Source organism: Ictidomys tridecemlineatus, chromosome 16 (assembly GCF_052094955.1).
Source record: "Ictidomys tridecemlineatus isolate mIctTri1 chromosome 16, mIctTri1.hap1, whole genome shotgun sequence".
Taxonomy (NCBI): Eukaryota; Metazoa; Chordata; class Mammalia; order Rodentia; family Sciuridae; genus Ictidomys; species Ictidomys tridecemlineatus.
Genome location: NC_135492.1, coordinates 37,627,290 through 37,653,167, shown reverse-complemented (window position 1 = coordinate 37,653,167; position 25,878 = coordinate 37,627,290). Strand labels below are relative to the sequence as shown.

The following is a 25,878-nucleotide window of genomic DNA, read 5'->3' as shown; positions in this document are numbered from 1 at the left end:
TAATCAGGAGGCAGGAGGACCACGTGGCAGCCCAATCTCCGGGAATGAAATCTGGTGACTTCCTGTCCGGGGGCCACCAACTAGATGCTAATCGCGACCCCTCCCTCCACTGCCCGGGCTTGTCGGCAGGCGACGCTGGCCGTTCTGCTGATCAGCTCTGCTCCTCTCTGATGCGGGCTCTGGGGGCACCGTCAGGACGTGACGTCGCCCACGTCACACAGGGTCCTCCGAGATCCCAGAGGGATTCTTCCCGCGCTGGCTGCCAGCTGTGAGCCCGGGGCCGTGCGGGTCCCCTGGGTGTCCCCTGTCACGTTGGGACATTTGGATCCTTTTGTGATTAGTTTTCTGCTTTGTTCTCCCTGCAGTTCACAAGGGCGCCAAGCCCACCCTGGGGACACCGTGTCCCACCCGTGGGGACGCCACCTGCATAGATTTTTTTTCCCTTTTTTAGTACCAGGGATTGAAGTCAGGGACACTCAGCCACTGAGCCCTGTCCCCAACTGTACCTTGTGTTTTATTTAGAGACAGGGCCTCACTGAATTGCTTAGCACCTCTCTCTAAACTGCTGAGGCTGGCCTCCAACTTGTGATCCTCCTGCCTCGGCCTCCCAAGCCGCTGGCATGACGCGTGCACCCCCGCGTCTGGCTTCTGCGTACACTTGTGACTAGTCTTGGTGACAGTTGACGGTTGGCGTGGGCTGGGGGTAGGAGGAAAGGGATGCTGCCCAGGGGTCAAGGGGCAGGCTAGGGGTGACCATCAGAGCCTCCTTTCCTGGAGAGGATGCTCTTAAGGAGAGCCCTGGTTCTTTCTCCCTAGAACATTCTGGAACCTGCTGGTCCCCAGCGTCACAGAGCAGGACCTCTGGGCCGCACAGCCCCTAAGTACTTCCACCTTGTATCCCAAAGGGCCCCTTCCCAGGCCCCACGCCTCCCTCCAGGGTGGAGGACACCCACGCTCACGCCCTGCCGTGTCCCCGCCACGCAGCCAGGCTGAGGGAGGCTGGCCTCGCCCGGTCCCAGGCTGGGCCTTGTCCTGAGCCCTGGACTGCTGGTGGCCGCTCGGGGTCACGCCCCCTTCCACCAGGTCAGTGCCTCCAAGGGCTTCAGGCTCCGCTCAGGGACCTGAGGAGACCTGCCCGTCTCTGCAATGCCGCTCACTCAGCCTCGGGGACCACTGAGTCCCCTCTCTAGCCTGGGAGCCTGGCTGTGTCTCCCATCAGCCTCGGGCTCAGAGACACAGATTTGGCCTCTGACTGAAACACAGCAGGGACGCAGGCCACAGAGTGTGGGCCCCGCTGGGGGCTGGGTCTGGAGGCTGGGCCAGGAGGCTGGGTCTGGAGGCCAGGCAGAATGGGCTGGGCTTTGTCCTCCATCCTCTGAGGAGTGAAGGCCTGAGATCAAGAGTGGTGGTTCGCTCCCTCCTGCAGACGGTCAGTAGAGGAACGCGGTTTTGTGACCGGGCACTGGGCAGAGCGTTAGCTGGCCCCATCCCTCCTATGCACTGGCCCAGAGGAAGTGGTGGGTGCAGGGGAGAGGGGACGGTGGCTCTTCAGAGGTTGGAGGATCTCGAAGGGGAGCCAGACAGCGAGAGCTGAGATGGGTCAGCGGCCCTGGCTCAGGGTGGACCTGGATCCGGGGCCAGGCTCCCTCTGCACCGTCTCTGCCGACCTCCTTCCGGGTGGTGACGGAGAGGGACTGAGCGTATTTACTGAGCACCTACTGTGTGCCAGACTGAGTTGCCAGCAGTCCCGGGGCCATACCGCTCGTTGTCCCTGTGGGTGGCCGGGATCCACAGGACGCTGCTGCTCAGGGTCTGCGCGGGGGGGACGCCATCGTGGGACAGGGAGCGGGCAGCAGGTGCCGGGCCAACTGGCACCCGGGTCCTCGATGCCCGCTCACAGGACACTTCTCTCCCCCTGCAGCATCGAGGGCGAGGCCCCCAGCAGTGAGACCGGCACGTCCCTGGACAGTCCGTCGGCCTACCACCAGGGCCCACTAGTGCCCGGGGCCAGCCTCAGCCCGGAGCAGTGCGAGCTGACGCCCGGCGCCTATGGGCTGCACGCGGGGCCGCAGCGCCCACGGAGACCCCGGCTGCAGCACTCCACGTCCATCCTGCGCAAGCAGGCCGAGGAGGACGCCATCAAGCGCTCACGGTCCCTCTCCGAGAGCTATGAGCTGTCCTCAGACCTGCAGGACAAGCAGGTAGGTGGGGTGAAGGCCAAACTCCCGAGAGTGGACACCGCGTGCAGACCAGGTGCGCCTGGCCTCCGTCCCTGTGGGCTCCACGGGATCAGAGGGGCCTTCCAGTCCCCTCCAGCCCTATTTTGCATTTTATTTAGACACAGGGCCTCACGGAGCTGCTCAGGGCCTCGCTGTTGCTGAGGCTGCCTTGGAACTCGCGATCCTCCTGCCTCAGCCTCCCGAGCCACTGGGATGACAGGCTTGGGCCACCGCGCCCAGCTAAGAGGCAGCCTCTTGGGGTTGAGGGGGACAGAGGAGTGTCCCTATCCCTGCTAAGATGGTGGGCAGGGTAAGCAAGGCAGCAGGAGGTCCCCTGGGTGTCACAGAGCCCTCCCAGCAGGTGAGGCCCAGCCCTGCAAAAGGGGTCAGTTTAGTTCTGGAAAGGGCCATCAAATTGGGGGAAAGAGCGTGGCTTGCTGGGCATGGTGGGCACACACCTGTCATCCCAGTGACTTGGAGGCTGAGGCAGGAGGATTGCAAATTGGAGGCCAGCCTCAGCAACTTAGCAAGACCCTCAGCAACTCGGCAACACCCTGTCTCAAAATAAAAAGGTAAAAAGGGCTGGGGACAGGGCTCAGGGGTTAAGCACCCCTAGTACCCCAAAAAAGAATAGAAATAGAGTAGCTCTGGGTGGCGGCAGCATCAAATAAAGGGGTGGACGTGAGAACTGGGGATTCCCCAAAGAGGTGACAGCAGCTGCAAAAGTTCCGAGGTACTGAGCTTGGTGTGTGTGAGGAGTGCAAAGGGAACAGGTGGCGCAGAGACAAGAGACAAGGTGACATGCACAGGCACAGAGCAGCCCAGGGTCCACTGAGCTTCCTAGCAAGCAAGGTGAAAACGGGAATCGGCAGATGGCGTGAGCACTGCTGGAGGCGAGTGGGTGCTCCATTCCACAAGAGTCTTCATCAGGGGACACGGCACCCGCAGTAGTGAGAGGGGCCCCGGGAAGGTTGAATGCATCCCCTGACCTCTGGCCCTGTACGCCTTCTGGGGCTTTCCTGTCCCGGAGAGCCTGGGTGGGTGTCGGGGACTGTCCCCGAGTCTTTGAGAGGTGGCAGTTCTGCTTTGTGGGTGAGCATTCCTCTCGGTTCCTTATTGACACTGTTCCAGAAGTTTCCCTCAGGTGAGTGACAGCCAGAGCCACAGCCCTGGCCACAGGGCCTTCTCTGGCACCTTGTGTCCCCTGCGGGCCGGTCACTCCTCCCTGCCTGCCCGAGAGCCCATGGTCAGTCCCCAGGTTCCAGGACGCAGACTGACCTGGCGGGTTGGCCTGGCCTGGCCCCGTGTGGCCTGCTTGGTGACTCAGTGCAGAGACTGTGTCTGCCTTCTGGAAGTTTCCATCATACACGCACTTGGGAGGAGAGCTGGGGAAGCAGGTGACCACCTGCCCAGGCTGGCAGGACAGGGGCCTGGAGCGCCTGGTGTTTGGGACGTCCCGTCCAGGCCTGGCAGGAGGAGCTGGGGACCCTTGGGCCTTAGCGACCGGAAGGGCTTTCCCAGCGCTTGGCCTCCGGCCTCCAGTGGCCCCAGGATTCGTGGGGTCCCTTGGCAACCCCCAGGACAGGGCTCAGCCGGCTCCCAGGGGTCAGGTGGTGCTCCTGGGTGGCGCCCAGCAGCTCAGAGCAGGAGAGAAACTGTCCCCCCTGCCACCCCGGGTCCTGAGCCCGTCCTCTGTCCACCCCCTCCTGCGGCCCAGGACGGCTGGGCTACCTGCCTTTTGGCCCAGCTCTGGTGCAGGCCGCTGGAGCGGAGGGTCCGTCCCTCTGGGCCTCAGTTTGCCCACCTGCGCAGTGGGTGCTGAGGGTTCACAGAGCAGGCTCAGCTGCAGGAGGATCACGAGTTCGAGGCCAGCCTCAGCCACTCAGCTGGGGTCTGGTGTGCCCAGCGCTTTGTACCCACGTCACCCAGGACTCCCAGAGGCCCAGGAGGCAGGTCCCACTTCCCAGATGGGGAAACTGAGGAGCCCGTGGTTCCCTGGGGTAGAGGCAGGGTGACAGCCAGGCACTTGGCCTTGAACCCCAGTGCCCGTCCTCCGTGCTCGGGCCTTCCTGGGGTGTTTGGCATGTGCCCCGACCTGCCTCGGGTCCTTGGCCTCCAGGGCACCGGCTTCACCCCTGCTGGCACCTCTAGAGGGGTTTGATCAGGCTGTGCCCTAAGATGTGCCAGGACCCACGGCATCTGTAACTCAGGCCGTTTGGGAACCTCATTGTGGTCTCCTGCCCATGCCTCCCCTTTGACGTGGTGTGACCCCAGAATCCACAGGCCTCCCCCAGCAGTTGTCTGGAGGCACAGTGAGACCCTGGCAGGTCACATTCCTATAGAATCGAGGAAGAGGCTGGCCGCGGTGGGCCCACGCCTGACATCCCAGAGCTGGGGAGGCTGAGGCAGGAGGATCACAAATTGGAGGCCAGCCTCAGCCACTTAGTGAGGCCCTAAGCAACTCCACGAGACCGTGTCTCAAAATAAAACATAAAGAGGGCTGGGGACAGGGCGGCCTCACTCTGTCCTTCCCCCCAGGTGGAGATGCTGGAGCGCAAGTATGGGGGGCGCCTGGTGACCCGCCATGCGGCGCGCACCATCCAGACGGCCTTCCGCCAGTACCAGATGAACAAGAACTTCGAGCGCCTGCGCAGCTCCATGTCCGAGAGCCGCATGTCGCGCCGCATCGTGCTGTCCAACATGAGGATGCAGTTCTCCTTCGAGGGTCCCGAGAAGCTGCACAGCTCCTACTTCGAGGGCAAGCAGGTCTCGGTGACCAACGACGGCACCTCGCTGGGGACCCTGGTGCCCGCCGAGTGCGCGGAGCTGGGGGAGCCGCCCGCCGCGCTGCCGCCCGCGTCCGCCCCATCCGGCGACTTCGCGGACGCCATCACGGAGCTGGAGGACGCCTTTTCCCGCCAGGTGAAGTCGCTGGCCGAGTCCATCGACGACGCCCTCAATTGTCGCAGCCTGCACGCCGAGGAGGCGCCCGTGGCCGAGGTGGCCCGCGCCCGCGACAGCGAGCCGCCCCCGGCCTTGCACGGCCTGGACCCCCATAAACTGGACGAGATGACAGCGTCCTACAGCGACGTCACGCTGTACATCGACGAGGAGGAGCTGTCGCCGCCGCTGCCGCTGTCGCAGGCCGGGGACCGACCGTCCAGCGCGGAGTCGGACTCGCGGCTCCGGGCGGGTGGCGCGGCCGCGGACTATTGGGCGCTGGCGACGCCCGAGGAGCGCGCGGACGCGGATGCGGGTGGCACGGCGTCCCTGGAGCGGCCCGAGCCGCGGCTGCGCGCAGGGCGCCTGCCCCTGCTGACCATCGAGCCGCCCAGCGACAGCTCGGCCGACCTCAGCGACCGCTCGGAGCGAGGCTCCCTGCAGAGGTCCGGGGCCTACGAGCGCAGCCGGGTCGGGCCGCAGGGCAGCCCCAAGCGCATGGCGCACGGCGTCAAGGGGACCCGGGATGAGCCAGAGCCCCGCGCCCGGCCGCCGCGGCCCTTGGAGGGCCACCTGGCCATCAACGGCTCGGCCAACCGGCAGAGCAAGTCGGAGTCGGACTACTCGGACGGCGACAACGACAGCATCAACAGCACGTCCAACTCCAACGACACCATCCACTGCAGCTCCGAGTCGTCGTCGCGCGACAGCCTGCGGGAGCAGGCGCTGAGCAAGCCCACCTACCACAAGGAGGCGCGCCACAGCTGGGACTCGCCCGCCTTCAGCCACGACGTGGTGCGCAAGAGGCACTACCGCATCGGCCTCAACCTCTTCAACAAGTGAGGCCCGCGGGGTCGGCGACAGGGCCCGGGGATGGCGCCGAGGGGGAGGGCACGGAGCTGGGGGATGGCAGGGAGCGGGAGGGCACGGGCAACCACCCACGGGGGTCTGGCTTTGCTGGGGGACAGCAGGCGCAGGGACAGGGGCAGCCTGGCCTCCGGGAGGCTGAGTGGAGGGAGGCTGTTCCTAACAGGGCCTCCACAGGCTCTCCTGAAACCTCAGGTTGAGTCGTTTTCATCCCCCCATCTTTGGGGTGCGGGGTCATCAGATGCCATTATGTGTGGCCTCCCTGGGGCTGTGGATGTGGACATGACATGACTGCCCCATCCGGGGACATCAGAGACCTGTCCCCCCATGGGACCTTAAGGACCTGAGTCTTTTCTGTCCATCTCTTACTTTCCTAACTTTCTGGGTAGCTCATATCTCACCAGATGGACCCATGCGAAGGATCCATCCTTAATTGCTTTAAAAAAAAAAATTCTTGTAGTGACAGCATCTTGCTGGGTGGCTGAGGCTGGCCTCGAACTCGCCATCCTCCTGCCTCGGCCTCCAAGTTGCCAGATCTGCCAGGCGTATGCCCCACACCCAGCTCTGGATCTCAACGGGGGTCTTTCTCGTTACTAGTTCTCCCTGGGGACTTAGGAGCAGCTCAGGAAGGTGCCTGAGCAGCTCTGCTAGCTGCTGGCCCAGCCTGGAGCTCAAGAGGTGACCGGGGGACACTTGACCCCTTTACGCAGTTGGCGGGGAGGATGGGCAGGCCCGGCTGCAGGTGGCTGCATGTATTAAAGAGGACGAAGGTTGACCCGTCCCTCAGGGGCACTGGTCACCTGGAAGAGGCTCCCGCATCGCGTGCGGGTGGACAGCCCCATCCCTGCAGATGCTCTGGAGCGGGCTGGCCCAGGCCCAGGGGTGAGCCTGCACTGGGTGCGTTTCCGCTGTGCGCGGGCCTCGCTGGCCGGGCCTTGGGTGCCACAGACCCCTTGGCCCTCCAGGCAGTACTCGGGTGGCACAGGGTGCGCACTGGTCCCTGATCCCAGCTCGGCCCTGTCCCACCTCCAGACCAGGTGGCCCCCTCTGCACATAGGCCCTGGGGACAGCTCACCAGGGGATGGCCCGGTCTGGACAGGCTGGCAGGTCCCCTGTGGAGGGGAAGCCACAGCTGGGTGCTGACCCTTGCCCGGGTGGGAGGGCCCACCTGCCAAGGAGGCTGCCAAGGCCAGTGTCCAGATGTCCCCAGGTGCCTAGCCCTTGTCCCTGCCCCTGGCCACACATCTGGCCGGCAGCTTGAGGAGGCAGGGGGAGGGGATCCAGATGTCACCGTGGTCTTGAGCCGGGCCCTGACTCCTGACCATGTCCAGGAGGGGGCTGGCTCTGTCACTGACCAGCCGTGGGACCTGAGCCACAGTGTGGGGACGGCGTGCACAGTGGAGTCGGGCCCCTTCACCGGGGACAGGTCTGAACGGAGACCAGGAGCAGGTCCGCCCACTCGAGGGAAGTGGCCCAGGGCAGCTGTCAGCACAGTGCTCCACAGTGACCAGCAGGGACCTCGGCCTGACATTCCCACTTGCCAGTGGCACTGAGGTCCACCCCGGGGCCACTTCTGAGACCCAGGACACGCGCCTGGCTGTGCTCATCCCGTCCTGGCCTGGTGGCCCCTGGGGTGACAGGGCAGGAGACCTGCTCACACCAGTTTGACCAAAGGCGCTTCCCTGGTCCCCAGCTGCAGCCCTGTCCCCTGGGCAGCAGGGCCACCAGCGTTCTCCGGCCCCTGCAGGAAGTGGGGTCTCTGCCTCTGCAGGTTCCTGCTGGCGCCAGGTCGGCTCCCAGGGCCACTTCCTGTGGTCAGCAGGAAGTGGGCTCTGTCAGGCCTGAAGCCAGGGGTGAAGACAGCCACTGGGTCATGGGACGCAGCTCGCCAGTGGGTAGGGACGCTCCTCGCGGGCAGCTCCGACCTGGACAGGTGCAGGGCCTGCTCTTGCCTGGAGCCTGCCATGGCTCCCTCTTGCCCAGTGGCCCAGGTTAAGTGCCTTAACCTCTCTGTGCCCTTATGGAAGTGTCTGTCCGCTGAGGCTTTTCAGTGGCCCTTCTGTCCACCAGGAACCTTCTTCCTGTTCTTCTTGCTCCTGTTCAGGGCCACCTCCTCAAGCAGCCTCTTCCTGCCTGTCCCTTCGGCCCATCCAAAGTTGACACCTCATCCGGGTCCCTGGGACATCCTGAAATTGGCTCGGCCCGTGGCCAGAGCGCCTCTGAGAGCTGGGGACACGTGCCTTGTGGACAAGCTTGTTGACTCTTCCCAGTGACTGACATGTGCCCCAAGCCAGCCCCAGAACACAGGCACAGAGAGGTTCAGGAACTAGCCCTAGGTCACCCAGCTGGTCGGCCAGACTCGGCCCCTGGGGCCTGCCCAGGACATCAGCGCTGCCGTCCATCCCTGGGTGCTTGGATCGTTCCTCCCTCCTTCGTGTCACTCTGATGAGGATGTCCCCTGGCACCATGCCTGGCCCTCAGCAGGTGCTCGGGTGACCAGTAAGGGAGGCCGCAGGGGTCGCGCTGCCGTCCCTAGGAGTGGCACATGCGCTCTCCGCTCACCGTCCAGTAGTCAGGGCTGGCCCACCGCTCCCGCCCTGGACAGGGGTGGGACAGTGCGGCTCTGTGACAGGAAGAGGCCGAGGGGACTGGGTGGCAGCCGTGGCTAGTGCTGTGGGACACGTGCGGAACCTGTGAGGTGTTTGTCCCTTGGGCACAGAGCACGGGGCTCTGCAGGGACAGTGGGCGAGGAGGTCTGCGCTGGACAGGGAGCCTCCTGTGGGAGGGGACACCAGCAAGGTCCCCGGACAGGGGATTCACCCTGGAAGTGTCTGGGGCACTGGCTGCCACCATCAGGGCCACACTCTAAGGCTGGTCCCCTCAGCAGGACGCCGTTCAGGGCTCTGCCCTGCCTCTGCAGCCCGTGTCACCTGCCATCCGCCCGCGGGATCTGTCCTTCCTGCCCTGGGCTGGGGCCACCTGGGATGGGGACTCGGTCCCTCCTGCCCACCCGGCCACCCACCCCTGCACTCACACGCGTGGGTGCACACAGACGCCCACCTGCCAACATGTGCTCTCCGCTGTCACCAGGTCCTAAGTCCCTTCTCCTCCCTCCTCCACGGGCCACCCTGGAAGCCACAGGGGCCACCAGCTTGGCTCCGGCCGGGGCCTGGCCCTGGGTCTCGGCAGCCACAGGCCCCGTCTCAATGTGGAAACGGACCCTTCACTCCCCAGAGCTGAGCTCCTGGTCTCCCACGAGGAAGCCGGCACCTGCTCTGGCCTGGCCCACCATGGCCCTGCCCTCCCCTCCCCCAGGCCCCACGACAGCTCCCAGGGTCGCCAGTCCCACACCCCCCGTCCAGGGCCTCTACCCACAGTTCCCAGCCACTCCTGAGCCTGTCCCTTGGTCCCTGCTCAGAGGGGGCCTCTCTGCTCCCCCTGCCTGCTCCTCAGGGGCTTGACCCCACCCCCTTTCCCATTGTGCCCTGAGCCACCCAGGACAGAGGGACTGGCGCTCACGTCCCCGATGCTACAGGGGTCTGCAGGGGAATGTGGGCGTGTCCCCAGGAGGGGAGGACGCTGGGCCCTGCCGGGCACCCTGTTAGCACCCAGGAGGGACCAGGTGGTCCCGGCCCTGAACAGCTGTGGGGCAGGGTCACCCCGTGGCCCCTCTCTGTAAGCCTCCTGGGGACGGGTTTCCCGTGTGTGGCCGTCCTGGGGCACAACAGCACAGCCACCTGGAGGCCAGGAAGTGGCTTCCTGCTGTCCCCGGGAGCCGCACACACCACCGGCGAGGGGAGCGGCCTTGGACTCTGTGGCCACCCAGGGGACAGCAGAGCCCTGCACTCCGCCCACCTGGGTGGCCGCCCCAGGACCTTGGCCAGTGGGCAGTGGGAGGGATGTCCTCGGGGCCAGGGGGTGTGGGCCACACCAGCCCCTCGCAGATGGTCGTCCCCAGCGGGCATCAGCTGCGTGATGGCCTCGGCGACTCGCATCTGGGGACAGAGAGCCAGGCTGGCCCGAGGGCCCCACCCAGCGGGGACACCATGTAGCTCCCCGAGAGCCTGCAGCCCCCCAGCCCATGCACCCTCCGGGGTCACGTGTGGCCCTTCCCAGTGCCTCACACCACCTTGTCTCCTGTGACCGTGCTGCCCCTTAGCCAAGGCCAGACCTGCCACCTCGGGAGGCTGTGGGCCAGAGGAGGGGCGGCCAGCGGTGTCCTATGGCCCACCTGGACCCCCTGGCCCTGCCCACAGCCACCAAGCCCCAAGCCCCGTCCCCAGCCCTTTTTATATTTTATTTAGATACAGGGTCTCGCTGTGTGGCTGAGGCTGGCCTCCAGCTTGCGATCCTCCTGCCTCAGCCTCCCCAGCTGCTGGGATGACAGGCGTGGGCCACGCCTTATGGTGCTTATTCAGGGCGCATCCCTGTGGCCTGAGGACTGCCCAGGGCTCCTGACGGTGGTAGATGTTGTGCCCCGCGTGTGCCTTGGATGCTGAGCTCAAGGAGTGGGGATTCGGGGAATTGGTAGACAGCTATGGGGACAGGAAGATGTCACTGTCACATGTTGGGTTGTTGGGTTTGGGTGTCCCGCAGCAGCTTCCTGGCCAAGGGGTGCGGACACCTGGACTGTGCTGGGCGACTCTGGGTGTGTGCGGGTGAGGCCGCGACGTGGGGTCACGCTCCAGCTCCCCGGAGTGTCCCAGGGCCACCCCAGGCCTGGTTCAGTGCTGGCTGTCACTCTGGTCTCGACTCTATGGGCAGGACAGCGTGGCAGGAGCCCGTGGGGGCAGGAGGCAGGAGGTGGCCGTCCCCTCCAGTGGCTGAGCCTGCTCTCGTCCCCAGGAAGCCTGAGAAGGGTGTGCAGTACCTCATCGAACGCGGCTTCGTCCCCGACACCCCCGTGGGCGTGGCCCACTTCCTGCTGCAGCGCAAGGGACTCAGCCGCCAGATGATTGGGGAGTTTCTGGGCAACCGGCAGAAGCAGTTCAACCGCGACGTGCTCGAGTGAGTGGCCGGGGACCGCTGGCACGTGGGGACGCAGACCCAGGCCCAGGGCATGTGCTGTCCCTGCCGTGTCACCACCCCGGGACATGCACACACACGGGAGTCCCCCGGTGTCCTGGGCGCTGCTTCCCGACCCTGCAGTGGCAGGATCCCGTGCTCAAGTCCCTACGTCAGGTGCCCTGGGGTTGGTGTGGCCTCCTGCCTGGCCTGAGGTGGTGGGCAGACTGCGGGGTGGGGCACAGAGAGCCCCCAGGTCTGTCCCTGGTCCCCACGGGCACAGTTGGGTTTTGTTGTTTTTGGGGTTTTTCGGTCCCAGGGTTTGAACCCAGGGACACTTAACCCCTGAGCCCCGTCCCCAGCCCCTTTTTAGATTTTATTGAGAGACAGGGTCTCGCTGAGTTGCTCAGGGCCTCACTAAGTGGTTGAGGCTGGCCTCCACCTTGCAATCCTCCTGCCTCAGCCTCCCGAGCCCCTGGGATGACAGGCGTGGGCCACTGCTCAGCTCAACACGAGCAAAGTTTTTTGTTTTTCTTTTGTTTTAATATTTCGGGTCCCTGGCCGGTCAGATCTGGGGACTCAGGGCTCACTTGCCTTCCTTGGTCCTCCACACACCCTGCCGGGCGTGCCCATGGGTCTTCCACTGACCCCTCGCCTGCCTCCCTCCTGCACCCTTGGCCTGACTGTCCACCTAGCCCTGGGGGGTCCCCGCCCTCGAGTGACAGGATGAGGACCTCCGGGCACCTGCCGCTTCAGGTCTGGGCCCCAGCTCTGGCTGGGTGTCCCGCATCCAGTAGAGACCCGTGTCCCTGTTGGTGTGTGCCTCATGTCCCTGGGAGCAGTGGCCTGCTGTGTGTCACAGCAAGACATCGAGGCTTGGAGGGAAGGGCTGGCCGGGCACCCCAAGCCCACACCACCACGTGGCCTGCAGCTCTCGTGGGACGCACCCCACATTCCCTCTCAGCCCATGGGGCCCTCAGTGGCCCCTGCATCTGGCTCTGCCTGCTCCTTCAGCCAGGGACCTCCAGTGTCACCTGCCATGGTCATTGTCCCTCTCGCCCCTTTCCGACAGCGGGAGGGAGGAAGCGGCGCAGGAAGAGCAGATGGCCCCTGGTGAGGGGCTTGGGCGCCACCCGCCATGTCCCTGCTGCCCCCCGGCTGGCTCCTGGCCAGGGGAAATCCGGCCATTGTCCTCCTGTCAGAAAATAGCAGTGGCTTCAGGAAGCCGCGAGGCTCCCACCACCGCCCGGCCTCGTCGAGGCCAGCAGCGCCCGGCTCGCTCCCTGCTGTCCCTCTGCAGCCACAGCCACCCCGAGGGTCCCGCCCAGGCTGCCCGGAGGTCGGGGACGCAGCCACACTGATGGCCGTCCCTAGTGCAGGAGGACCTGGGAGCAGGGAGCAAGTCCTTGGTGGCCCAAAGGCCTGCAGCCCGGTGGCGGTGACTGTGGCCACAGCCCCATTAGAGGTGGCCACACACCTGAGCCCAGTCGTGGGAGATGCCACCACCCATGGGTGCAGAGCCCCCCTGGCCCGTTTGGGGGTCACCGTGGCTGGGCTGCAGGGCGGCCCTGGGGGCAGGGCTGTGGCCAATCAGGCCACCCACCAGCTGGCCCCTGCCCACCCCACCACCCACGGGCCCTGTGGTGAGAGCCAGTCTCCAGGGAGTGGCACTGTGACCGTGCCCGAGGGACACAGGGCAGCTCCCCCACAGGTGGCCCTGCTGGCCACGCGGGAGGGACTGGTCCAGAGTGGCCGTGGGCCCCAGCCTCCTGGTTCAGGGGTCACAGGCTACCAGGGCTGCAGTCTTTCTGGAAGGTTCTGAATGCGACCTGCCCGCAGCCTGTCCCAGGCCCAGGGAGAGCCTCACGCGGCCCGGGCGTCTTGCGTTGCAGCTGCGTGGTGGACGAGATGGACTTCGCTGCCATGGAGCTGGACGAGGCCCTCAGGAAGTTCCAGGCCCACATCCGGGTCCAGGGCGAGGCCCAGAAGGTGGAGCGGCTCATTGAGGCCTTCAGGTGGGGCCCGGGGCCCTCCGTCCCCTGCGCCGTGGCCAGGGTGGACCCTGCTGCCCGCCTGCGTCCAAGCTGCTGCTGGGGCCCCTGTTCCTCCTGAGGGGACCGTGTCTGTCCCAGATTTGCACCTGAGGACTCCGGAGCAGAGGACGGCGGAGACCCCCCGCTGGGTTGTCGCATCTCTGAGTCCTGGGCGCGTCCCCCTCTGGTCCTCTGCACACTCCTTCTCCCGGGAGCAGCTCCCCCAGTGGCTCCTCCCCCAGCCCTTGTGACAGTGGCCTGGTTCCCCGTCACCCTGCTGCCTGCTGTGTGACCCCAGGCTGCTGGCTTGCCCACTCTGGGCCTCACTCCTCACCTGGGCACCTGGGACAGCACAGCCCTGCCCTGGAGACGGAAGCCGAGGAGTCCAGTGCCTGGGGCTCTTGGGGACACCTAGCCCTGCAGCCCACTGGGCTTCCTGGGACCCAGGACCAGGCTGGGAGGGGCTTGAGGACAGTCAGGGCCAGCGGTGGCAGCCAGTGTCCCCCCAGTTCCGGGGAGGGTGGCGCGCGTCCGGGGGCCCTGACCGGCTTTCGTCCCCAGCCAGCGGTACTGCATCTGCAACCCCGGGGTGGTGCGCCAGTTCCGGAACCCGGACACCATCTTCATCCTGGCCTTCGCCATCATCCTGCTCAACACGGACATGTACAGCCCCAACGTCAAGCCCGAGCGCAAGATGAAGCTGGAGGACTTCGTCAAGAACCTGCGAGGTGAGCCGCTGCCACCACGGGCCACCCCTGGAGGCTCCCGGGTGCCAGGGTCCCCAAGTGGTGTGTGAGCTGCAGCCCGGCCCGGCCCCCTGGCCAGTCCCAGGGAAGGAACCCAGGGCGCTAACCACTGAGCAGCACCCCAGCCCATTTTTATTTAGAGACAGGGCCTCACTGAGTTGCTGAGGCTGGCCTCCACCTGGCGATCCTCCTGCCTCAGCCTCCCCAGCTGCTGGGGTGACAGGCGGGCATCGCTCACGGAGCTACTCTCTAAACCAGAGCTCCGGCACCCCTTCCCCTGCGGCCAAGGATTCCCCTGGGCACGGTGTCCCTCTGCTCCGGGGTTTCTGCTGGGGTTTAAGGCGTCCTTGCCTGCCCCCTGCTGGCTGTGGCAGGAAAGGCCACGGGATTCCCCAGACAAAGGCCCCCAGGCTGAGGGCTGGGGAGGCCACCGAGGGGCTGGCTGCTTCTCCCAGGGCCTCTTCTTGGTGGCATGGGGACACCGCCCAGGTCCCAGCCCTCAGCTCTCACCAGGGGACGGGGACAGCCAGGCAGGCCAGGCAGCCCTGTTCAGCGTCCCCTTCTGTGACCCAGGGACCTTCAAGCTTCTTGCTTGGGGTGGAGCAAGGCAGCCCCTAGGAGGCCCAGTGAAGGCAGTTGGTGGCCCGTCCCCTTGGTGTGTCCTCACCAGCCAGGCTGCGCTGGCCTGCTCCTGAGCTGCGTCCTGGGGACCCCGCTCTGCAGGGGACGCAGAGGGCGCCCTGCTGACCCGTATGGAGACGGGCAGCCCCGGGCGGGTGGGCGAGGCCTGGGGCAGTGCAGCCTCCCCAGCCCCCACCGCTCTGACCTGGGCCGTGTCCCGTCCAGGGGTGGACGACGGCGAGGACATCCCCCGGGAGATGCTGATCGGCATCTACGAGCGCATCCGGAAGCGGGAGCTCAAGACCAACGAGGACCACGTGTCCCAGGTGCAGAAGGTGGAGAAGCTCATCGTGGGCAAGAAGCCGGTGAGTGGCGCCCCCAGGTGACCTGTCCCCAGCCCACCGTGCTCTGCTGCAGGGGCCTGTGGGTGGTTCTAGCCGGGCACTTCTTTTCTGTAGAACCAGGGATTGAAGGCGGGGGCCCTCGACCCCTGAGCCTGTCCCCAGCCCCTTTTGATATTTTATTTAGAGACAAGGCCTCGTTAAGTGGCTGAGGCTGGCCTCCACCTTGCCATCCTCCTGCCTCAGCCTCCCAGCCACTGGGATAAGAGGTGGCCACAGTGCCTGGCTGAGGCTGGGAATGTGGTAGTAGCCCCTGGCACTTGGGCCTCGTAGCCGTCTGCTGTGCGCTGTAGTTGACAACGGGAGGCCACCAACAGTGGTCAGGCTGCGTTGGGGCTCAACTGTGCCCTACCCTGGTGGGACACGGGGGATCTAAATCGCCTCCCACCGGGTGCCAGAGGGCTCCCCTTGGTGGCGCCAGGGCATGCCGATGCCTCGGGGTTGGGGGGACTCAGGCTCCTTGCTGGTGGCCCTGTGCTCCCCGGGCCAGGTGGCCTGCGCGGCACTGAGGGCTCTTCCTGCCGTTTGCTGTCCCCGCAGATCGGATCCCTGCACCACGGGCTGGGCTGTGTGAGTACCCGGCCTCCGCCTCCGCCCCGGGCAGCCTCCCCTGGCCCTGCCGACCCCACCAGGGCCAGCTCCCAGAGCCCAAGTTCCAGCTGCTTGACATGTTTCCAGAGGGACCCGGAAGCTTTGGCTCGACTGCCCAGCCTGTCACCTCTGCTCACGGGCCATGGTCGCACCCAACAGGGGACCCCCCTAGTGCAGCCTCTGCCCCCTCTCTGTCCCCCTCCCCACAGGGACCAGGGGACACAGCTGTGGCTGACCCCACGCCCCCAGAGAATCCAAAGAAGGTCTCAGCAGCTTTGGGGACACATCCTCAGGGGAGCCCGAGACCAGGGGACAGAGCAGGTCCCCAGGATAGAGTGCAGCCAGGGCCCCTCTGCCCAGTGGGACCGGGCCCGCAGGCCGGGTGCGGCGGCCTGGGAGGCTGGCGGTGACGGTGGCCTGTCCCCAGGTGCTGTCCCTGCCCCACCGGCGGCTGGTGTGCTACTGCAGGCTCTTCGAGGTCCCCGACCCCAGCAAGCCACAGAAGCTGGGCTTGCACCAGCGGGAGATCTTCCTGTTCAACGACCTGCTGGTGGTACGTGCCGCCCGGGCTGGCCAGCGCGGGCAGTGGGCCTCGGACTCGCGCCCTCCTGCTGGGGACCAGGGGGTGTGTGGCTCTGGGTCTTCTGTGACAGGTCCCACCTAAGCCAGTGCCCGTGACAACAGTGACCTAGGCCCAGGGGACGGGGTGGGCTGTGTCCAGGGCTCCCGTCACCTGGAGGTGGACAGGGCAGGTGGGTGGGCACCCCAGGACGTCTTGGGTGGTCCCCGAAGGTCAGGCCTTGGCTGAGTCCTGGCCGCCCGTCCCTGTCCCCGGGCGTCAGACCCCAGATGCACACGCCTCACGTGGCAAGGAGAAGCCCCAAGGGGACTGTGCCTGGGGACATGCCTGCCACCTCGCTGCCACCTCTCTGCGGCGGCTGCCCCTGCCATGCCTGCAGGTGCCACAGCTGCGCTCTCTGCTGTCCCCAGGTCACCAAGATCTTCCAGAAGAAGAAGAACTCGGTGACGTACAGCTTCCGACAGTCCTTCTCCCTGTGCGGCCTGCAGGTCCTGCTCTTCGAGAACCAGTGTGAGTGCCTGGCCGCGCCTGCCGGGAGGCGCTCTCCCCCGTCACCTTGAGGCCAGGGCCCAGGGTGGGTGGCAGGGCCACTGTCCCTGGGAAAGCAGAGCAGCCCTGGACGTGGGCCCTGGGGTCGACTTGATGCCCATTGGGGGCCATCCTCACGTCACCCCACTAGCACCCCATCCCTGAAGGGTGACGATAGCCCCTGCACCCTGGGTGGGGACCAGACCTGGCGTGGCCCTGGAAGTGACACCCCAGGGGCCCGAGGCTGTACATGCTGGACTACGGGTGCTGGCCGGGGCCACCCTACCGTCACCACAGGAACACCCCCCTCTAGGGCCCAGGCTGGCAGGCACCTGGGTCAGCCCCCGGCCAAGCACGTTCTATGTGCCAAAAGAAGTACCTGCAGAGCACGGTGGGTGGCCCAGCCGTCATCCCAGCAGCTCAGGAGGCTGAGGCAGGAGGATGGCCAGGTGGAGGCCAGCCTCAGCCACTTAGTGAAGCTCTCCGTAGCTCCGCGAGACCCTGGGGGGTGGGCAGTGGCTGGCTTTTCTGGGGGATCAGAAGGCTTGGTGTCACTCAGCGGCCATTGTCACGGGCCAGCAAGGGGCTGCCACGACGTGGCTGTACTTGTGCCACGCGCACACATGCTCACATCCCTGCGCACACCCGGGTGATGGGCACCCGCCCCTGCTCAGCACCCCTCCTCTGTGGACTTGATACTGGGCACCGTGACCGAGGTCCCCTGAGGAAGGGTCCCCTCTGGGACCTTCAGGCTGGAGAGGCGGAGGGCTGTGGGGCGTGACCACCCCAAGTCGGGAGCCAAGACTGTCCCGTGCCTGATCCTGCCGCCGCCCAGAGGCCCAGCCCTCACACCCTCCGGGCCCCGGGACCTTCCTGGCCAGGCCAGGGGACCTGGTGCGCAGGACACCTGCCCCACAGCGTGGCCCTCTGTCCTCCGCAGACTACCCCAACGGCATCCGGCTGACGTCGGCCGTCCCCGGGGCCGACATCAAAGTGCTCATCAACTTCAACGCGCCCAACCCCCAGGACCGCAAGAAGTTCACCGATGACCTGCGGGAGTCGGTGGCCGAGGTGCAGGAGATGGAGAAGCACCGCATCGAATGTGAGTCCCCCAGGGACCGCACGGGGCGAGGCTGCCGGCCACCCCCAGCCCCTGCAGGCCCGGCCACCCCACCAGGAGGCACCCAGGGGCCAGCGCCAGCCTCCTGCTGGGTTCGTGGCTGAACACAGCTCTGGGGTCGAGGCCAGCGGCCTCCTCTTGATTGGACCTGCCAAGCGCTGGGTCACCGCCAAGGCCATCCCCGGACTCCAGGCCGGACTGACTTTTTTTGGTACCAGGGATTGAACCCTGGGAGCTGAACCTCTGAGCCGGGTCCTCTTCCTATTCCTGTTTCAGTTTCTTTCCGTGTGGCTGTGGGTGGACACGGCACCTTTATTTTATTTTAAAAATATTTTTTTAGTCATAGATGGATGCAATATGTTTATTTTGTTTATTCATTTTTATGTGGTGCTGAGGATCGAACCCAGTGCCCACCACTGACCCATGTCCCCAGCCCTATTTTATATTTTATTTGAGACAGGGCCTCCCTAAGTTGCTGAGGCTGGCCTCCAACTTGCGATCCTCCTGCCTCAGCCTCCCAAGCCACTGGGATCCCAGGCCCTGTGCCCTCTAGGTCTCCTCTGTGCTCACAACTCTCTCTGAAGGGTCCCACTGAACCTAGGCTCATCTCCCAGAGCCCAGCCAGCCCTGGCCTCACTGCCCCCAAGCCGGGCACAAGCCCTTCTGTGCTGCAGGTCACAGGAGAGTGGCTTCTCCGTCACCCTCTGGGGGTCTCCTTTCTGCCCAGTGCCATGCTGACGGCCATCCCTTCCAAAGACGGACCCTCCCTACCCTGGTGAAGCTGGCCAAGCAGAGGGTGGTGGGTGCCTGTCCTTGCTCCCTGGGCTGCCATACTGTGCTGGGCTGCTCTGACCGGGTGCTGACCCTCTCTGTTGCAGCGGAGCTGGAGAAGCAGAAGGGTGTCGTGCGGCCCAGCATGTCCCAGTGCTCCAGCCTCAAGAAGGAGCCGGGCAACGGGGCGCTGGGCAGGGCCTGCCTGGACGACAGCTACGCCGGCGGGGAGGGCCTCAAGCGAAGTGCCCTCAGCAGCTCCCTGCGCGACCTCTCAGAAGCGGGTAAGGGCCCAGCGGCCGTCCCCCTTCCCAGCCCGCTGCGTGCCACGCTGAGCCCTGGGCGGCCGCGGTCGGTATCCAGGAAGGGCCTGCCCGGGGCCTGCGAGGAGTGCTCCGGGGTTCGTCCCGATTGTCCCCAGACCCGAGTGACCGCTGACCACACAGAGAGGGCATCCTAGACAGACCCTAGAGGGCGCAGGACGGGCGCAGGTGGGAGGGGTGGCCGGTGGGGCCCGGATGCCGCCCTGTCCTCCTCCTGGGGTCCAGCTGACCCTGCTCCCTTGAGACCCGCTCTGGCCAAGCAGGCAGGCCACTGTCCGCGCGCTGTGCTGCCCTCTGTGCCGGGTGCTCGCGGGGGCGGGGGGCGGGGATCCCCGCTATCTCTGTCTTGCTTTCCCGACGGGGACCTCTGTGCGGGACGCCCAGACCCCTGTGGGACACAGAGCTGGTGGCGGGCGCGCCAGGCCCAGGGCCACGGGGAGCCTGGGGACACTTGGGGTGTGGCTATGGGGCGCTGGCCACCAGCCGGTCCCCTGCTCGTGGCACCTCGGGCTCCCAGGGGTCCTCTGGTCAGCCGGCTCGGGGTGACCGTGTGCTGAGTGGCCTTCTGTCCTTTGCTGTCGTCTGTCGTCATTTTTCGTGGTGAAACCTCAGAACTCATCGCAGCATGAGGCCGGGCCAGGGCTTCTCAACCCGGTCGGCTGACCCCGGGCAGGGCTCCTGGCCGTGGCCACGTTGGGCCTGGCAGGGGTCAGGAGTGTCCCGGCCTCTGCCACAGGACAGCTGTCCTATGCCCTGCGTGGGGACCGCAGAGCCCCCCGGGGCCGTGGGGGCAGAGCCACCCTGGGTTGAGAACTGCTGGCTTGGCCAATGGCCGTGTCCACCCAGCTCCACTCTGGGGACTGCTTGGGGCACCCGTAGGCCGCGGCCCGGCTCCGGGTTCCCGTTTGTGCAGGGCTCAGCCGCCCTCCCCGCCCGACGCCCTGGCCAGGCCCCACTCCGGGCCCAGCGGTCACCAGCACAGCTGCCCATTGTGTGCCTGTGCTGAGAGATCAGCCAGTCCCCTGCCCGGGTCACCTCCACGAGAGGACAGAGGGCAGCCGCCGTCAGCTTGTTCCTGTGGTCATTGCTGTGGCCTCCTGAGCTGAGGTCGTGAGGCCCCTGGCCTGTGGCACTTGACGAGCCGGGACAGATCCAGGACGGGATGCGAGTGTCCGGGCCCAGCCTGCGTCCAAGGCACCAGCAGAGGCCACCTGTGCCATCCAGAGGGACAGCAGTGCGGGCCGGAGATGCCCTTGGAGCCGCTAGGGAGGAAGATGAGCTGCGGGCGGCTGGGGCCTCGTGGAGCCAAGCCTGAGCCAGTGACAGCAGGACGCGCCGCAGAGCAGAGGAGAGTCCTTGGGGACAGCCTGTGGCCACCAAGAGCAGGGGACCGAGCTGCCACGCATATCCACCCAGGAGATGGCCGGGCCTGGCCTCGCCCAGTGTGAACCTGGGGCGCCCACGAGGTGGCCAGTGTGGTGCCCGGGAGGCCTGTCCACAGCCACGTCGGGTGCCTGTCACTCACCTGGCCCCTGTTGGCCACGTGGCGCCTGTGTTTTCTGTAGCCCGAGCTGGCTCCAGGCCTGGTGGGGCTGGTGGTCCACCTCAGGGCGGGGGACCGGGCCTTGGCGCCCGCGCCCAGAGCAGCCACGCTGTGGAGGACACGATCGGGGCCTCCCCACGAAGAGGACATCTCTGGGGTCGCAGTGGCTGACCCCAGGCACCCTGCCCTTTACCAGCGCAGCCCCATCAGGGAGAGCTGGCCACCCACGGCCACTGGTGTCAGGTGGCCGAAGCCACATGAGGCACCTGGGGCGGAGCCAAGCCTCCCTTTGCCCCACAGGACATCCAGCAGGGCCTCGGCACTGTGTCCCCTCTGCCTGCCACTCCAGCTCTGTCCTGTCACGTAGGGTCGCCCAGAGGGAGGCGCAGGAGGAGGCTTGTCCCCTCACAGGTGGGGAAGTGGAGGCCAAGCCGTGTAGCCAGGGGCAGGGCTTCATGTCCTGGACACTGAGGTGGGCAGGGCGCAGGGCCATCTACAGGTGGACTCCTGTCACCCCAGGCACCCACCTGGCGCTGGGGCTGGCCTCCCAGCCTTGGGACTCCCTCCCATCTGCAAAGCATTGTGGCCTGCGCCCTGAGATGCCCACGGCACTGTCCCCACCCTTTCTGGGTCCCTCTGGCCCTGCGGATCACCTCAGAAGCTGGCACAGAGACTGCCAGGGCCCTGGCACAGCTTGACCTCGCCCGCTCAGAGGCCCTGGAGCCAAAGTGGACACCGTGCATTTCAGCAGCGTCCCTGGCGGAATGGAGCCCGTGGGTCCCACCAGGGCCTTGGTCCCCTGCTCTCTGACATGGACAGAGCGCCATCACAAGGGTCACGTGTCCAGCGTGGTGCTTGACTCGCGGCCGGTGCCACACACAGAAGCACTTCGTGTCCCTGGCCACTCATTGACCTGGCTCCCAGAGGCTTGGGACATCCTGCAGGAAGCCTGGGAGAGGTGTGTCCCTGGAGCAGCTGGACTTGGGCCTCCAGTGCCCCTTGGAAGACTCGGCTGTCCCTCCTCAGCCACACCTGCTGAGCATCCACTGGGTGCCCCGGGCTGGGGACGTGCCAGGCACATGGGGGACAGAGGCCTCTCGGCTGGGAGCAGGCTTTGCAGCACCTGGACAGGGCGCCGGGGACCGGCCGGCCGCAGGAGCGTCAGTCCCCACCGCTGGCCAGCGGCCTGCACAAACCCGAACTCGGCTGGGCCAGGAGTGGCCGCACCGGGATGTGGGGGATGCCGACCTGCGCGTGCGCACTGGCTCCCAGAGCTCCGCGCAAAACCCGGCGCTGGGCGCGGCCACCTGGGCCCAGGCCTGTGCCCGCAGGACCCCGAGGTCGGCTGGCTGCAGACCCCCTTCTGTCCCTCCTGGGGCGCCCCAGCGCTGTCGAGAGACCCCCTGTCCTGGCCCAGGCCGGCAGGTGCAGCCCGCCGGCTCAGCTGCGTTGCTAGGGCGGTGGCGGCCAAGGTGTCCCTGGCAGGCGGGCAGGCGGCGCCCGGCCGGTGCCTGTGGTGTCTAACCTCTGGTATTGCATGTTCTGGGCAGGGAAGCGAGGGCGCCGCAGCAGTGCAGGATCGCTAGAGAGCAATCTGGAAGTAAGTAGGAAAGACCCCGTCCAGCCGGCTGTCCCCTGTCGCCTCCCGCCCCGGTTTCTCTCTGTTGTCGTTTTTTCCTTTTGGCTCCCCCCACAGAGACGCGGCCACGGCCCCTGCCTGCCTGGGCCCCTGCATGCGGCCTCTGCCCGACTGTCCCCGCGGCTCGCGCTTGCCCACGGTGGGGGGGCTCGGAGGTGGCGTTTCTGTTCCCGCTTCTCCCCATCCGTCCCCGTGGTCCCCCCGCATGGATCACCCGTCCCGGGCGCCCGCCCCGTGGTGTCTGTCTCTGGCTTGGCTTCGCGCTCCATGTCATCACTTCGTCGCGGAGTGTCGCTGGCCGCGCCGCGGCGGGACGTGGGCTTGCTTAGCTAGCTCGGGGGCCCGCGGGCTGCGCGACAGCGACAGCCGGCCGCTCTGGCCTGGCGGGTCCTTTCCTCCCGTCCCCACCCCTGCTTGGTCTGCGAGTAGGTAGCGGCAGCCAAGGGCCTGGGCAGGCCACGCCCCCAGGACGAGGCCCCACCCGTCCCCGCGGCCACCTCCCCGATCCCCTGCAGGGGCGCGGCCCCGAGGTCCCCGGGAGCGGAGGGCGGCGTCAGGGGAGCCCGGTCCCGGACCCCAGGGCCCCGGGCAGGCGGCGCGCCACCACGCAGGGCAGGGCCACCCCCGCCCGCGCTGTCCCGCACGGCAGCGCCGGGGACGGGGCCGGAGCCCAGCCGCCCGCACGCGCCCTCCGCGGCCGGCAGGGAGGCGACCGTCCCCTAACCGCTCTCTGGCTTCCTCGCAGGGGTCCGTCATTAGCAGCCCGCACCTGCGCCGGAGACCGCCCGCCCGCGAGGGCCCGCCGCGCGCGCCCGCGCCCGCCTCGCTGCTGGGCTCGCTGTTCGGCAGCCGCCGCGGGAAGCCCCCGCCCCCCGGCCCCGGCGGCCCGGCCCCGGCGCCCCCCGAGGGCCACCACGCGCAGCACTGCCACCTGCCGCCCAACCCGCCGCCCTACCACCACCACCACCACTTCCACCCGCCCGCGCACCTGCCGCACGCGCACGCCTTCCACCTGGGCGCGCACGCCGGCCACGCCCCCTACGCGGCGCATGCGCACGGCCACCCGCCGCTGCCCGCCGGCCACGCGCACGCCGGCCACGCCCACCCGGGCCACCACCACGGCCAGCCGCCCGCCCCGCCGCCGCCCGGAGGCAGCAAGGCCAAGGCCAGCGGCATCAGCACGGTCGTGTAGGCGGCCGGCGGGGACCTCGACGGACCGGCCGAGCAGGCGGGACCCCGCCCCGGCCCCGCGCCCACGCACGCGGCGTCCCCCGCCGGGCGACGAGGACCAGGGAGCGGACCCCGCGGGCAGCCGGAGGACCGTCCCCGGCTCGCCGCGTCGCGCCTGTCGCCGGCCAGGGCGAGACGCTAGGTAGGCCTGAGCGGGCGGCGACAGTCCGCACGTAGACGTCACGTAGCATCAACCTATAAATAGACGCGACACCGCGACACCGCATCCCCGCTGTACAGGTAGCTGCGACACCGCCCCAGCCCCACCCGCCAGGAGGAGCGCCCCGGGCCCGTGCGACAGGCGACAGTGGCCGGCACCCGCTCGGGCACAGCGTCACCGACTGGGCCGGGTGACAGTCCTGGGTCCGGGCGACCGTTTTATGGACGGAGCCCTCCGCAGTCCCCTCAGGAGCCGGTGTCCCTGGCCTCCGCCCCTCAGTCCCCTGGACGCTGTCGCCGGCCGCCGGAGCTGGACCTGAGCGCGGCGTCTCCTCCAAGCACAGCCCCCCGCTCCCCCAAGTCCCCACGGGGCGCCCCGAGAACCGCCGCCCGCCCCCTGTCCCGTCCCGGATGTCACCGGCCGCCCTGGAGGTGCCCCAGCACCCGCAGCAGGGCGACCTGTGTCCCCGTGTCGTGGCCACTGTGACTCCATGTGTTCATCCCACCCCCCATGTCACCACTGAGGCCGCCCCGGGACCCCCGATGCCACCCCCGATCCCCACCTGGCCCTGCTCTTGTTGCTTCTGTTTGGTGGTGACACCTCGGTCCCTGCCAGGGCTGCGCCTGAGTCACTCGCGGCCTCCTTTCCAGTTCGCAGCCCTGAGCCTGGGGACAGCGGGCCACCCAGGGCCATCGGCTGTTTCCTTTCCTGTGCCCCTGTTGTGTCACCGAGGTCACCCACCGCGCCATCCCGTGCCCCCTCTGCCATGTCACTGAGGTCACCCACTGCACCAGCAGGTCTGCAAAAGGAGCTCTGCGTGGTCCCTGTGGCCGAATCCCCCAGACAGGGCCCCATGTCATGGCTCCAAGCCACTGTTGTGACAGGAAAGTGACACGGGATTGCATGTCCCCGGTGCGTGGCTCTGTGTTGCACATCTGCAGAACCTGCCCATGCTTCTGTTGACAAATGGCCCAAGTGACAACATTAGATGTCAGCTTTTCTCCACCATCTTTCCCAACCAAGGGTCGAGTCAAAGGGCCCCTTTTAGATTGTTCCAGAAAGAGACATGGCAGGGCCACGTGGACGCCCAGCCTCGGCCTCTCGAAGTGTCCCCTGCGCTGGGCCCGCGCTGTGGCGCCAGGACAGGCCTGGTGACGGCTCCTGAGAAAGTGCAGCCTCTGGTCCCAACCCCTGGGGCTCCAGTGTCGCCCGTGTTTTCTCAGATGTTTCTGGAAGAAAGTGTCACCGGGTTCAGGATGGGGGTCCCACTTCTTAGACCCGGCTTGGGGAGCATGAGCCACCAGCAAGCTGCTGTCCCCATGTCACATTCACGAGGCTGTGGGTCCCCACCTGTCACCCAGCCATGGCATCGTGTCCCCTGGGGTGGGAGCAGGTGGCAGACCTGGGGCAGCCACGTCATCTCTCTTCACTGTCATATTGGGGACACACGTGGGACTCGAGTCTCAAGCGAGCGGAGCAAGACCCCTCGGGGACACAGCTGGTCACGTCACACAAAAAAGACAATCTGGGACGACGATGGGATCATGGATTTGTATATTTTTTTTAAAGTTTCCACACGAGCTGTACAGCCATGTAAAATAAAGCCATCGAATACCCGCCGCCTGTCACGTCATGGCCAGGGACGGGCGGCCTGCCCCCGGGTCCCCTGGGTGAGCTGGCCTCGCGGGGTCCCTTCCCATTGGAGAGATGGGAACAGGCCCCACGGATCTTTGGGGGAGGCCACCTGGTGTGGAACCTGCCCGCACCCTGCAGACCTGTCCAGGGACAGAGCCGCCACCTCAGCCTGGTGACAATGGACGGCAGAGTAGAGGGGACGCGCTAGGAGAGCAGTCACCTCAGCTGCAGCCCACACCCCTGAGGGACCTGAGCCCTGGGGATGGGACCTGGGTAGTTCCAGAAAAGGCTGGGGAAGTCCAAGGGACCAGAGGGGCCACCGGGAAATGTCCCCGGGGGCATTGGAAACAAAGGGAAGCAGGAAGCAGCAGCCCAGGCAGGGGACCCAGTCAAATGAGGTGCGGTCCAGGGGTCAGCAGAGAGACCCCCCTTCAGTGTCTTGGTCCAGGAAAATCCAATAACATTGGGGGGGAAGGGGGCGGAGCTTAGCCGGGCACCATGCCGCACTCCTGTCCTCCCAGCAGCTCAGGAGGCTGAGGCAGGAGGATCACAAGTTCAAGGCCAACCTCAGCAACTTAGGGTCTGTCTCAAAATAAAGGATAAAACAGGCTGGGATTGGTCCGGTGGTTGAGTGAGTGTCCTTGAGCTCAACCCCTGGCACCAAAAACAAAGATGAAGGGGCTAAGAGGGGACTAAGGACATCCTCTGAAGGTGAGGTCACTAGGGGAGCCTCTTGCGGTGTCTGGTTTTGGGCGTTGACTGGGCCAAGGGGGACCCCACAGCAGAGCACACTTGCTGGGTGGTCCCTGGAGGTGCTTCTGGGGGAAACTAGACAATCCCGTCCCACCAATGCCCACAGGTGTCACCTGTCCTCCACAGCAGAGGCAGGGGGAACTCACTCTATGGGGACCGGCACAGCCCTTGGCC

General features: G+C 66.6%; 1 protein-coding gene across 6 annotated transcripts in view; it reads left to right on the top strand.

Annotated features, from left to right (window-relative positions):
* The window catches only part of Iqsec1 (IQ motif and Sec7 domain ArfGEF 1), a 74,635-nt gene extending 49,700 nt beyond the window's left edge, over positions 1-24,935 (top strand). For 5 of the 6 annotated variants that reach the window (XM_078033374.1, XM_078033375.1, XM_078033379.1 and 2 more), the window contains exons 2-14: positions 1,922-2,201; positions 4,758-5,998; positions 10,872-11,033; positions 12,923-13,045; positions 13,625-13,791; positions 14,656-14,795; positions 15,372-15,401; positions 15,850-15,975; positions 16,413-16,512; positions 17,471-17,632; positions 18,529-18,705; positions 21,838-21,887; positions 22,672-24,935. In XM_078033374.1, coding sequence (XP_077889500.1) covers positions 1,922-2,201; positions 4,758-5,998; positions 10,872-11,033; positions 12,923-13,045; positions 13,625-13,791; positions 14,656-14,795; positions 15,372-15,401; positions 15,850-15,975; positions 16,413-16,512; positions 17,471-17,632; positions 18,529-18,705; positions 21,838-21,887; positions 22,672-23,118 — 3,205 coding nt within the window. In that variant the 3' untranslated portion in view covers positions 23,119-24,935. Of the gene's footprint in view, positions 1-1,921; positions 2,202-4,757; positions 5,999-10,871; positions 11,034-12,922; positions 13,046-13,624; positions 13,792-14,655; positions 14,796-15,371; positions 15,402-15,849; positions 15,976-16,412; positions 16,513-17,470; positions 17,633-18,528; positions 18,706-21,837; positions 21,888-22,671 lie in introns of those variants that run through there. The other variant, XM_078033378.1, reaches the window with a different exon arrangement.
* Positions 24,936-25,878: the final 943 nt, after the last annotated feature.